The sequence below is a fragment of the Solanum dulcamara genome, chromosome 3 (genome assembly GCF_947179165.1).
Source record: "Solanum dulcamara chromosome 3, daSolDulc1.2, whole genome shotgun sequence".
NCBI lineage: Eukaryota > Viridiplantae > Streptophyta > Magnoliopsida > Solanales > Solanaceae > Solanum > Solanum dulcamara.
This window is the reverse complement of record NC_077239.1, coordinates 69,954,757-69,968,459: the sequence shown is the minus strand read 5'-3', so window position 1 is coordinate 69,968,459 and position 13,703 is coordinate 69,954,757. Positions and strand designations below refer to the sequence as shown.

At 34.7% G+C, this 13,703-nt stretch overlaps 2 protein-coding genes across 3 annotated transcripts; one reads left to right on the top strand and one right to left on the bottom strand.

Annotated features, from left to right (window-relative positions):
• The first annotated feature begins 2,114 nt into the window (after positions 1-2,114).
• Positions 2,115-11,834, top strand: LOC129882770 (E3 ubiquitin protein ligase DRIP2-like). 2 transcript variants are annotated; one of them, XM_055957213.1, is made up of 7 exons: positions 2,115-2,590; positions 3,435-3,534; positions 5,168-5,495; positions 5,638-6,083; positions 6,183-6,233; positions 10,772-10,844; positions 11,307-11,834. In XM_055957213.1, the coding sequence occupies exons 1-7, from the start codon at positions 2,476-2,478 to the stop codon at positions 11,484-11,486; spliced, it is 1,293 nt and encodes a 430-aa protein (XP_055813188.1). In that variant the 5' UTR covers positions 2,115-2,475; the 3' UTR covers positions 11,487-11,834. The 2 variants fall into 2 exon arrangements, with proteins under 2 accessions (XP_055813188.1, XP_055813189.1); XM_055957214.1 differs by lacking the exons at positions 2,115-2,590; positions 3,435-3,534 and adding an exon at positions 3,643-3,741.
• A 288-nt stretch (positions 11,835-12,122) lies between these two features.
• LOC129882771 (PRA1 family protein F3-like) lies at positions 12,123-13,174 on the bottom strand. The gene has a single exon (XM_055957216.1). It carries the CDS (start codon positions 13,028-13,030, stop codon positions 12,500-12,502), a length of 531 nt encoding a protein of 176 aa, XP_055813191.1. The 5' UTR covers positions 13,031-13,174; the 3' UTR covers positions 12,123-12,499.
• Positions 13,175-13,703: the final 529 nt, after the last annotated feature.

Here is a 13,703-nt window from a genome sequence, read left to right as displayed (position 1 = left end):
CGCATAACGATATTTTCAGATAGCTCGAGTGGAGCTTTTTTATTGATTAATGTATTATCTTTGTTGTAAGGACTTGAATTCTGATCAAGACTACAACAATATATTGATATTCTTATGCTCCAAGCTTTCTATATTTTACTAGGTCTTAGTTCTCAAGCTTTACAATATTAATCTATCTACGGATATAAGATCGATTATACTAATATCTCCGGATCCAACAAACATCCAGCAACAAAGTTTTACCATTTCATTTGATTCGATTATCTTTCTTTACTGTTTTTTACTTAATTCATTTACAAACATATTTAATTGTTATCAGCGAGTTAAATCGAGACTTATGTCTTTGACTTCATAAAAAATTTAATTGTATCATATTTTTGATAAATAGTAAGACAAATTATTCAAATTATAATCTTAATTTTAATTCAAAATTATTATCCTAAAATACCCTCATCGTACAAGAAAGACGACTCCTTTTGAAATATAGTACAATAGAAGAGTATTTACTTTTTGACTTGAGCTAGGAGTTTGTACATATCTTTCTTGTCTGAACATCGAACCAAACACCGCGTTACTCTATTTCTGAAACACGGCGATTTCTATGCAAATTCAACTCAATGGATATGATGATTTATGTAAAAGTACTTTCTATATCTTTTGTATAAATTAAATAATTTATAATAAAGGAACAATCTAACTAATTTTTATTACTATATTCTCTTTTATAATCTTAGTATCTAAGTCTGATTATAAGTACCTTATTTAATTTTACGGAATATTTATTACCTTCTTATAAATTAAATTTGAAATATTATAATTCATAATTCAATTTATTAATTATGAAAATATACTCTTGAGTGCGATTTTTATGCAAAGTATTTCAGAACGTAACGTTAATCCTATAACTAAAAAGTTTTTTTAAAAACATCTTTTCTTAAAAATAAATAATACTAATATTTATTTCCACCTATTTTCTAATTTAAAGCATTTAATGTTTATGAGCCAGAGTTACCATTAATAACGAAAAACACTTGAGAATCGCTTGGTAGTTGGTCTGGAGGTTAATTATGTAAGTATTAAATTTAGTATAAGCAATTATATTATGTTTGATAATTGGATAAGAGCTAGATTATTCATGTATAAAATTAATATGGTGTTTAATTTGTAATTTAAAACCTGCCTAACCAATATATGTATAAGTTATAAGAAAATTTATATATTATTTTATGCAGAATAGAAGGTGAAATAATTAAATCCAACATAATCAATACATGCATAAAAGAATACATAAATTTATTCATAATTAATTTTTGTATTACTAATATTACATACCTCAAACCAGCTCAGCTAACAAAGCTGGTTAGAGTTTTGTGGGTATTAGTAATGTAGTAATTACTTATGAGTGATTCAATATATTAGTTATGCCACCATCTATCATGCATAAAATAATACATATATTTTCTCGTAATTTATACATATATTAGCTATACAGTAAATTGTCAACCAAACTTCATATTAATTTTATACATAAATAATTTATTATATCTATCTACTAAATATTATATAAATTATACAAAAATAACCCCTAAATAATTTGGTTTTATCCGGCTACCAAATGATCCCTTACTCCTCTCATCTAATTATATTAAGTATTAAAAACTTAAATACAGGATAAAATAATTTTTGAGAAATAATTTCCTTGCAGCACGCATAGGCTAGCGTGCGCCGTTAGATGCAATAAATCTCTAAACCACCCTCTGTCTGGTCCTTTTGCACCTCCGTCGTCACGTATACGAAGCACAACAACGAATATCAATCACCCCACTCTTCCTACTCATTCTCTATACTATTTATTTCGTTCAAATTTACGTGATATCATTTTGATGTTAAATTTAAAAATAATTATAAATATTTTAATGTTATTATAACGATATAGTAATAGTATATTATTCTATTTAATTAAAATAAATAAACAATAATAATAAATACAATGATTAGAGCCGTATGAAAACAACAAAAGTTAATGTTGTTGGGACGGTAAATAACTCTCCCTTTGAATTAGAAGGTTAATATAAAATACACACACACAATTAGTATTCGGTTTTGTTCGTGAGCTATTCTGCTCACCCCCACCCACCCCACCCCCAACCGAAAACACCCTCGATTTCGACTCACATAGCAACAAGAGATCATTCAATATCTTCCCTTTTACCCCAAAATCCAAAATCCAAATCCACCCTTTTTGATTTCCTCAAAATCTCATCAGATTCAACACTTCCAAATCTGCAAGATGATAATTGCGACTTTTGTTTTCTGGGTTTAATGCAGATAAAAGGAAGTGATGAATGAACGTAAACTCCATGTGTTATGTAGCTGTTTGTAGCATGCACTGTTTCACTACGTCGATTTCGCAGATTTTGTGATAAACTCGAAAAGTGTTATTGAGGTGATAATAGAGAGGGTAAGTGATATATTATGTCGAATCAATTGTTGAAGGTGAAGAGGGATACGATTGCGGCATGCATGACATGCCCTCTTTGTCATAAGCTCTTCAGAGATGCAACTACTATTTCCGAATGTCTTCATACGTGTGAGTCACTTCTCTCTACCTATATGGGTCAATGTTACCTGTTTGAATTTTGAATTGCTTTCGATTTTCCCGATTACCCAGTTGTTTTTACGATCTGGGTTTTGCTCTCTTTGCATCATCTTAGCTGGAAACAGTGGTTTATCTAACTGGGTGTAAGGCAATTGTAACAGAATATGGGATATTTTTGGGTTTTTTCAGCTGAATGGGAACGGGCTATCTGTTTGATCGATCCCATTGGGTAATTGGTGATATATATGAATGGTTTAGTTTCAGTGATATTTGTTTATTGCTGTGCCGACTGCCGAGGACAGTTCATAGTGTTTAATTGAAGCTTTAACAGGATGCTGTTGATTGACTTGATTTATTTGTATCCTGTGATTCTTTTTTTGGTTTTCTGTTGCGACAATTTGAACTAATTGACAAATTGATGAATAGTGTAGGTGCTAATTTATGGTCGTTGTATTATGTTTGTCTTTTGCGCCGGAAGTGATTGTTTGTAATGGGATGTTTCTTTGTTCATGTAAGTATTCCTTTAGAAACTTACACTGGTGTATATTGTATTATGGTCGCTGTATTATGTTTGTCTTTTGCCCAGGAAGTGATTGTTTGTAATGGGATGTTTCTTTGTTCATGTAAGTATTCCTTTATAAACTTGCACTGGTGTATATTGTGTGAAGCATCTTGTTGGATGAATGACTTGAACTTTGCTTACTTTCTTCTCGTTCCTTTTAAATAGAAGCTTAGGCTATTTGCATTTTGGTTCGGGTATTATTGAAGCTAGCAACTGTTTCTGCAAAAAAGATGACTACTGTTGTGACACTGTTCTGTCTGGAACTTTACTCAGTTTGCAGGAAATGCATCTACAAGAAGCTGTCCGATGAAGAAATGGAACACTGTCCAATCTGCAATATTGACTTAGGCTGTGTTCCTTTAGAGAAACTGAGGTCATATTATCTTCTAGCTCTTGTTCTTTTCTTTTTTCCGTAAATGCAAAAGTTTGCTTAAGCACTCAGTTGACATATTAGTTTCTGTATGTTTATTTTGTCAGAGGTTAAATGCCTGGCTATACATGTTGCCTTCATACGTATTCGCTGACTCAAGATTGTTCCATGTTTAATTTGAGAGCTATGTGACATGTCCACCACAGTTGGGTAGTTGTTTCCTCCACCTCATTCACCTTTCTTTTTTATGCACTCTTCAAAGAGACCAGCATGCTAGCTTGTGTTGACATTTTGTTTTTTCCTGGGCAGTTTTTTATAAGGTTTGTTATTCTTGGACATAGACAATCAGGTTTTCTCTAAATTTCATAGTGCTCTACGGGGTAGTTTGCTTCTAATGTGTAACGATGAATGACTAGAGAGTGGAGACTTACAGCAACTCTACTACACATTTAATCAATCATCAATTATGTTTTAATCTGAAACTAGATGGGATATGCAATATGAATCCTGTATATCTGTTCAAATCTATTCAAGAGAGTTTTACTCCAATACTGCATAATCCGCCTCTTAAGGCATATCAGGAGTTTCGTAAAAGTATAAGTTCTCCAAATTTGGCAGTTGTCTCCACGCTGAATGCAAGTCTTTTATCAGACTTAAAAAGTTTTCGTCTTTATGTGGATACCTGACATAATGTTAGCAACGGCTAGGCCTGAATCCCAATTAGTTATATTATCTATATGGATCCTTTGCTTTCACCATATTTTGCACATTGTAAGTCCACATTGATCACGAGGTCTTTGAGACAATTCCCTCAATGGGTTCCGGTTTGCCTCATCTCCTTTTAGTTCCTTCAATCATCATAGTGCCGCAACTACAGACTAGTGTATTTTGCGGTCTACTTAGTGACATGGTTAAACCATCTCAGATGAACTTCTCTCTTTTTTTTCTTGTGTGCTATTAGTTTCACCCTTTTTCAGATGTTATCATTTCTCTTGTGGATATGTTTAGGTCTCTAAGGCCCAATATTCACCCCCTATAACCATGTTGATCCCACAAGTATTCATAAAATTTGCCTTTTGACCAATTTACGGACTTGGATCGGTATTTACAATTAATTGCGGGTACTGTTTGGAGGTTCTGCAAAGTAAGACCAAAAAAGGTGACAAGAAGAGATTGATTTTTGAATTATAGGGAGGAAAACTTGGAAATAGACAAAATTAGCAGACTTCTACATCATCCGATAATCGGACTCTGTAGCTGTTGGATTTGAAGTTCTCTTCTGATTATCTTCGAAGCCTCTAGAGTAGGAAAGGAGAGGAAGCCTCAAGAGATTGGAGTGTAGAGAGCAAACTATGATATGTGGGCAATGGATAATGACATATGTTCATTAATTAAATGAGTGTGTGTGTGATGATAGATAAATGTTATTAATAAAGTACCCAAATGCTGATATATTATGAAGTTCACCCGTTACATTAGGCTTAACCCAGTTAATCTTCATTTTCTAGCACAATCTTGTTCTGTTTTTTTCAGGCACGTAGCTTCCTCTTAAGCATATTATATTTACTTCCACAGTTGAGTGGAAGATGAAATTTTCCTGAGAAGGGCATTTATTTTTTATATTATTTTACAACAGGCCAGATCATAATCTGCAAGATGTGAGAGCAAAGGTATTCCCTTATAAGAGGCGAAAGGTGAATGCACCTGAAATTGTGCCTTCAGTAGTATTGCCAGTGAGGAGAAAGGAGAGATCGCTCTCGTCACTTGTGGTCAGCACTCCAAGAGTATCTTCACAAACTGGAATAACAGGAAGAAGAACAAAATCGGTGGCAAGAAAAACATTACAGGGTTCCAACTTTTCAATTGAGAAACCTCTCAAGAAAGAAGAAGGTTCTGGAGAAGATCAGTTGGATAGCTCTAGCTCAATTGAGACTTTGAACAAGTTCACTCAGAACATAAGGCAGGTAAGTCATGTTCTTCAGATGTTAGGTGTGGTGCCTAAAGTTGGACTTCCTTAGGTCTTATCTTTGGCAATGTTTTCCAGAGACCTGCGGTAATATTGTTACAGTCAATCGTGTCAATTTTTATTTTATTTTTCTTTTGCAGAATTCTTCCAGTGCTGAGCCTTCTAGCCACCCTACACCTGATAAAGAAACTGAAAATGGCAGTGAACAGTGGGAAGGCAAAGTTGATTTGTGGAAACCTTTAAATTGTTTGGTGGAAGCAGCAAACAGGAGCAAATCTTCGAGGTTTACCTCACACGGTTCTGCTGCTAAGTCAGAAGGTCTGCATTCCCATGACTGTGAGGGTCACATCCGTAAAACTAAACTCAAAGAACATGTACAGAAATTGAAGGTCAAGGATGACAATAATAGTGATCCTGCTCCTCCAGAATTTGACAAACCTAAAAAGTCGCGTAGAATTCGCCAAAAGAAGGCATCATATTTTGGAGAGTTTGATATTTCACCGCAAACTGTACTGAATGCAACCACTGCCAGATGTGAAAGGAGAATCTATCCAATATGGTTCTCATTGGTGGCCTCGGAAGACCAGTGAGGATCTGCTTTATGTTATAGATTTTTCTGTTTTACTCTTTTTTCAGAAACAAGATACAATTTCCCATGTTTTTAATTCTCCTAATGAATTGTCAGGGAGGGAGATGCACCCTTGCCACAGATTTCTGCAAGTTACTTGAGAATAAAGTAAGTTCGTTTTATTCCGTGAAACAAATTTCTTTTGATGATGCTCTTTGTATTCCTGTTAGTGCTTATAATTCATAAAGGTTGCCCCAAGAATATTTTAGCTGCATGAATTTTGGTTCTTACAACCTTTATAAACTTTTTCCTCCGTTTTCTGAGGTACAATTCCGCAACTTTTTTATTTTTGGTGGCTCTTGGGAAGTCACAGTCACGCTGCATAAAGATAGAGAATATAAGCTAATATGGTAACTTCTTAATGTTGCTTCAGAATCACTGAAACTGACATTTATAGTAGGATATGTTCTAAATGAGAGTACATTCAATGTGCTGTGGCGACAAGCCTGGCAGTTGATTTAAAGTACCTTTATTTTGTGCATTTGATCACATCTGATCAGTAAAGTCACACATCATTTAGGGGGCAACCAGCAATGATCAGGAAAGATATTATCTAAGTTGATATTGCTAATTTGACTCAGGAGTTGTGCGTGACTCTCTTTGTCTAACGTAAAATGTTAGTTTAGTGGGTTAGTATAATCAGATAGGTCGCTATCCATTTTTCTTTGTATTTTATTGTGAAATTTTGATTAAACTAATCTGAAAAATAAAACCTTGTCGTAGATGTACATTCCTTGAATGTTGTACGTACGTGTCAACCACTGTGCACTTCAATAAGTTCGGTATTCATATGGTTGACCTGTATCAAAATGAATATCATGCCTTTTTTTCTTGGTCATGTTAAACTTTCCCCTCCAAAATGAAATTAAAACTTATTATTAAAGGTTCATGGTGCTATGCTTCCACCTTTCAGCTACTAACTAAACCAAAGATACTCTAACACTCTCCAACCACAAAACAAACCAGGGTTAATCTATCACCTCACTTTAGACTCACTTTTCATAAAAGAACCACATTTTGATATCCATTAAATCCATTGTTGTTAGCTTCAAAATCAGTGGCTAATAGCCCGCCTCTCTACAGAATCTCCTATCAAATACCAAACTTGGTTCATACGAGGACTCAAACTCTTAACATGCGCCTACCACTCATACCCATTTAATGAAAGCCATTGGGGCATAAAAGAACCATCTTTGAACTCCAACCTAATAGAAATACCAAGTCAGTATGTTATGTAAACATTTCTTCTCATTATTCAATTTTACTTGGAGAGATTTAATGCCTTTCCAGAAATAATGAGGAATCTGGTCTTGCTTTTGTTATGTTATTTCAAAAATTAAAAACAATGTCTGCCATAGCTCACATATCTCTTTTCCTATTGCTATTTTGGTTAATGTTTTTCTATGTTGTTGATGCTTTTTGTTTGGTCTTTTATGTCCTTGATTCTTTTTTTATGTTTTTTTTCTTCATTTGAACTTTTGTTTTGTTTGATAAGACTTTGTTGTTGTCTTTTTAGAACTGTTTGATATCCTTTCTGGGTAGGTTTTCTTAGTTATTTTTTATTTATCTTCTTGCTCAAGGCAAAATGCGTTTTCGGGTATCACAAATCTAGTGCAAGGACAATTCTGGCGAACAAATTTTGTAGGTTCTCTTTAGCTCTGCCTATCAATCTATGTTTGTTTGTTGAAGCTTTCCTGCGTGCTTCTTTTCCATTATTCGACAGTACCCACTGCACCAGCTGGTTAAACTCAGTTGGGTGCTGTTTGGGCCCTTATACTTGACCTGAGAAACCCGTGTGGGCAGAGAGAATGGAAATGGCATGCACTAAGATGACCCTTGCCCTTAGATGGCTGAATACAATCATAAGTGCACAGAGTTTCATGTACTTACAAGTTTACGTATGCTTTTGTATATCAAAAGGGCTCATGAGAGCAACTGGCTTCAATGAGGCATTTACCTATGGAGCAACCAAAGAGGGACCTGTGTGTCTTTTAAGAAAATTATTTAGTGGATTCTCACCAAGTCTTTTGCATTTGGACTTGGAGTAGTCATAGATCCTCTAAGGAATTGGAGTACAGGCACTGATTGTTCCTATTATCTATTTTAGTCAACTGGATGGGTGAGTCTGATACTTTCTTTCTAAGACGTCATGCGTACCCCAGTTATAATTTGGTTTTCTTTCTTTGGAGGAAGTGAATTTTGGAGCATAACAAGTAGTTGCTGAACACGGAGTTAAGGTACCTGATGGGTTACTAGGAAAAAAACTGCTCACCAGTGCATTGAGGATTTGTTTTCCCCCTTCAGGACATGGCCAATGGGAATTATTTTGATAGGCCAATATTCCTGAGTTGTAGAAAGTTATGAGAGACCTGTCTTGTAATGTTAGTGTAAACCATAAGCTAGCTACTTGATTCATAATGATAATGCTGCTCTACCTTGGTTAGTATACAGTGAGTACCCACAAAATGGACCCATATTTCAATAACCTGCCCATATGCGGATTGGATGAGTATTAATTAAAGTGGATAACGTTTGGGTTCAACCCATTTTTAAACTGTGTAAAATGAGTCACCCACAGGTTATTTACAGGTCAGATATGGGATAACCCACCCACACCACTCCAACTCGCCTTGTACCACTTTCTTCTGGTACTTCTAGTACCAGTGGTAACCCAATCTGATTCGTTTGAGCCGTTGGATGGCGCTATTGTAGAGGGCAATATTCTTGCATAGCTCCTTTTGCATTAATTCTCCTTTTATAGGTATATTTCCCACTTCTTGTGACATTAATATCTTAACTCGGTGTATTTATACTAATTTTTAATAAGTAAAACACTAGTGTACTGTAGAGTGTCAATTTCTTAAGCCCATTTATTTCTACTTTTTCTCAAGGGGCTAGAAGTAGGAACTGTTGCGATCTAGCATTACTATATTCATAATTATACTTTTTTTCCATATTACCTATTTCCTAGCTACCGCTACTGCAGTTACTTTTAGTCTATGATACTCCTCAAGCCTCAAAATTCTCTGGTTTCTTCCACATCAGTGCTGCAACTGATTTACTGTTGCAGCATGTATCCACAGCCCAAAAGTTCCTCCAATGTTCAAAGTGATTGTTTGCTTCTGCACCTGCCATATAAATTTTTGTACTTCTTATTTTCATTTATTTCCACCCTTTGGATATATTATTCTAGTATAAAATTGTGTGACCCCCTCATCTAAAAGTTTAAGCTGCTAGAGAAGATACATTTGTTCTTTTTGATAATTGGTGGATGTGAGACTTGAATTTAGAAAATTTGCCTGCTCTGATACCAGAAGTGTATGATCACTTCATTTAGAACTATAAGCTGTTAGAGAAGGGACATTTATTTGTCATATTAGGTTTGCACTGTTAGGTTGAACCCCTCAAAGCTAATCATTTGCTTTGGTAAAAAGTTGTGAACGAAGTAAGATTTATCATACTGATTAGTAGGGCCTATCTTCCTATGTTATGCTGGTTGTCTTCTGGGGTAGTTATTCAACAAACAACAAGAACTATGTCCCAATTCCAAGTTGAGTAAATGAGGGATGCAACACGAGGACTTGCAAGGGAGTCATCCATCCTAGTACTACTCTTGCCAAAGCATGCTTGCTTTTGAAATTTTGATAGAATCCAGTGCAAGTGCTAGCATGGGTGCATCCACGTTTGCTCAAATAGAAGAATATCACTAGTGATATGGTTAGCATTCCCTCCATCAGAATATGTTTTCATGAATAAAACTAAGGTGCTTGAGCTTGAACTGAAAATGCTCTCTTCAAGTTATGTTTGAAATATATGGAAGCTAGATTGTAGGAAGTGTTCATTACATTTCTTTCCTCTCTTGTGGTTTGGTCTTATATCTTGTGACCATAAAAGTCCTCAGAAAACAAGGTTATTTAATAAGAAAGAGGACATTATACTTTCCAATTTGAAATACTAATTATATACTAAACAAGATTCCTATCTTCGGGCCAGAAATGTTCAGAAATGACAGTTGCTAACTTTTAATGGTTCATAACCAACAGTAATCTGGAAACAGTAATGAAAGCATGAAGTGATGTGTGCTTGTGATAAAAGAAATGGAAATCACGGACAAAAAGAACCTTGCAAATTGATATGTGACACTAAAATTCCTAAACAGTTCGGAAGAATGGGAAATGGAAAAAGAGCAGTTTTTGGGAAGATTTGATTCAAAAGGTAAAATGGCAATGCAGAAAAAGAGGGGTGCTCTGGAAGTTGCTAAAACAGAATCTGAGAATGATGGACCTGATGGCACCTAAATTCGCATCAGTAATCTGACTTACAAGTAGTTTTGGATGTATAAATGCAAATAATGTACAAACTACATAGATAAGACTTAGGATGGCGATGCAGAAAAAGATAATGTAGGCAACCTAAGATCATCATTGGGAATGTATAAGCCATAGATTTTTGGCATGGAAGACACCTAGAGCCAAAAATGGAATTTAGTATTAGAGGCTAGAAAGAGAAGCTCAAGTTGGAAAAGTTTCTGTTCACCAAACTTAAGATTGAAGTAGTCCATTTGTAGGAGTAGAACCACCAATATCTTTTAACATTTTGATTCAGGTATTCTTGCATATTTTTTCTCATATCTTCCACTTTTACAGGGACGGTAATATTCCAGTTTCTTTCATCCAAAAATACCTGATGCGGAAGTTGGATCTTAAGAGTGAAGACGAGGTGATTGTCTTGCTTTCAAGTTATTTATAAATCAATGAATTATACATCTTCCTTGATGATATTAGATTGAAGTCTGGGGGGGCATGATTTTCTATAGTTTTAAAATATATTGGGTGCAATGGTCATCCAGTCAGGTTTTGAACTAGGCTGTGTTAACAAATTTCAACATGAACTAACTCAACTTTGAGGCAGGTAACACTCTACTTTACGCAAGTGCTAAGATGAGGAATGGTAATGTGTGATGGTCAATGTTAAATGAAATGTCCCTTTTCGATTAGCAAGAAAGATAACCCATATGTGACAAGTATGGGGGACACCATTTCTTCTTGGAAGATATCCTAATATCAAAGGATAAAAGACAGAGAGAGAGTACTTGCAGTAAACTTCAATATAAAAAAAACATAGTGAATGATTTGATTGTTTTACTTTTATGCTGTGCTGACTCTTTAGTTTATTTTGTAGGTTGAGATTAGATGTATGGGACAATCAATAGTCCCCAGTTTACCGCTGAACAGTTTGGTTGATATGTGGCTTCAAACTACCCCATCCGAAAGTATACCAGCAATTATTGGTTCATCAGCAAAGGATTTTGTTATGGGGCTAGCTTATGGTAGAAAGATCCCAGGCGTTCCAGCTTCTTGAGTTATTATCACTGCATTCCTATACTTGGTAAACTATATGAGAGCTAGTCATATCTTGAAGTAGCTGACCGGAATTGCTATAACCACTGTGCCTTGAATGGGCATCATATGATGAGACTGTAGACTAACTAGTAAGTTGTTTTCAACCGCTGCGACTAGGATTGGTGCAGATCAGTGAGAAATGAGAAACAAGATAATGAAGAAGATAATACTGAAATTCGAGTTCAGCCATTCTGGCTACCATACTTTCAAGTTCACTCTCTTTCTGCAATGTGTTGTATGCTTGTACACTACCTTGTATTCATACTGCGTGAATCTTGATAATGTTTTTTCATTCATGTCTTTCGAATCTCAAATCTTCAAATATATATACATACAATTTAGTTTATTTTTCTAAGGTTATTAATATTTCAACTATGAGACTGCAGTTTGGCAGTACATTTGGGTAACATTTCTGACTCTAGAATGATGCCTCATATTTTTGTATTCCAATTGCCATTCTGAGTTCTAGAGATGTTCGGACCCTCTTTTTCCAGATAACCAAACTTCCCATTGTATGATGGTTTTGCCAGTTTTACAAATTCGTGGCGCAACATAATCAATGATGAACATGCTAAACCCGAATAAAGTAGAAATCTTGTGATCGTAAAAACATTTGAACAATGTTCTATACAAATCAAATTGAATATAGTGAGACAGATATAGACATTCATATAACCTATGATTGTCATGAAAAACTCAAGTAACCTAATGGCTTAATGTATATCGAGCCAACGAGTTCAGTCATAACTAGATAACAGAAGCAGATAATACAACGAACCATTCCAAATAATTTGTGTCTCATTTCTCCATTTGATTGCCGGAAAAATGTAAACAAGAGCCATTCACGGCGGTAGAATAAAGCTTTAAATTTTGGACTAGCTTAATGCCCTTAAAACCCATTGCTCCTTCTGCTTCAATTTAACAGTAACATTTGGCTACATTTTCCAGATTTGTTCATATTTTAGCTTCATATCATACGGAGGTACCAACAAAAGAGTGCAATCCACCATCCGCAGCCTCATCCTCTTCAAGAAACAAATCCTCTGTAATTCTAAACGTTGCATGCAAAAGAATTAACACCATCCCTACCAAAATCGAAACCAACACATTCAACCAAACGCTAGTAAGCACCAAGCTCACCACCGTAACAACTCCGAGAACAACCAGAACAATCCTATCATCAATCATACGGCTAAAAACCATCAACGGTTCATCGGGATGGAAGTATAGGAAAAACCAAGCGACAGAGACAATTATGAAGACAATCATTGATATCGGATGCCATAAAAGGCTTAAGAAGAGTATAACCAATACAGCCATGGCATAGTTGACCCGAAAGTAGAAGAGGTTTCTCTTGAACCGAGATGCGAAATCGGTGATAGAAATGGGTAAGGTATAGGAAGAGGGGTGGGCCAATAGCTCTCTCCATGGACGACGACGAGCATAGAAGGAAAGTGTACCGGATCTAGCACGACTGAAAGAGAAGTCATACACCGGACGCATGATTGATCGATTGTATACTGAATGAATAATTGCTTCACAAAGAAGAAAGTTGAAACCCTACAAGAAGAGGATCCAATGGTTTCATCGCCCCTAATTGCACTTTAGTCCTTCTATAAAAATTCAATTTTCTGTTTAAGCATAGACGAATTGATTAAATTCATTATTGGGTTACATATAATTTTTTTCAGTCATTCCACGATCATGGATGTGACGCATCCGGTCCATTTTTTTATTGTCGTATTACTCAAAATAATTAGTCTCTCTATGTTATAAATATTTTTGTATTATAGTGAATTGTATTATGTAGATTTTTTTTTTGAAGAAAAAGTAGAATTCTATGTAGGACTAAGTCGGGGTTTTTTCTATAAATAAAAACAATTTTTTATTTATTATTTTTCTTTATTATAATTCACTCTAAAAATATCCTTCAAAGGAATAAATCTCTTCTCCCTACTTTCTCCTTCTTCTTGTTTTATAGTTTCATAACACCCTGTTATTTAGTTTTACTTATGTATTATTTTAAAAGTTTCTTATTTATTATTTTAATATTTCAAAAAAATTATTACTTTTTATATTTTATTGTTAATATTATTTATTCTTCAAATTATTTTTAAGACTTATTACTAAACATCAATTAATATGAAAATTATAGTAAAATACTAACATCAATTTA

What these genes read in the sequence shown, in the direction of transcription:
- LOC129882770 (XM_055957213.1), top strand. Translation starts at nt 2,476, where the DNA reads ATGTCGAATCAATTGTTGAAGGTGAAGAGGGATACGATTGCGGCATGC. An exon ending in TTCCGAATGTCTTCATACGT is followed by an intron (nt 2,591 to 3,434) that starts GTGAGTCACTTC and finishes AACTTTACTCAG; the next exon opens with TTTGCAGGAAATGCATCTAC. An exon ending in TCACTCAGAACATAAGGCAG is followed by an intron (nt 5,496 to 5,637) that starts GTAAGTCATGTT and finishes TTTCTTTTGCAG; the next exon opens with AATTCTTCCAGTGCTGAGCC.
- LOC129882771 (XM_055957216.1), bottom strand. Translation starts at nt 13,030, where the DNA reads ATGCGTCCGGTGTATGACTTCTCTTTCAGTCGTGCTAGATCCGGTACA.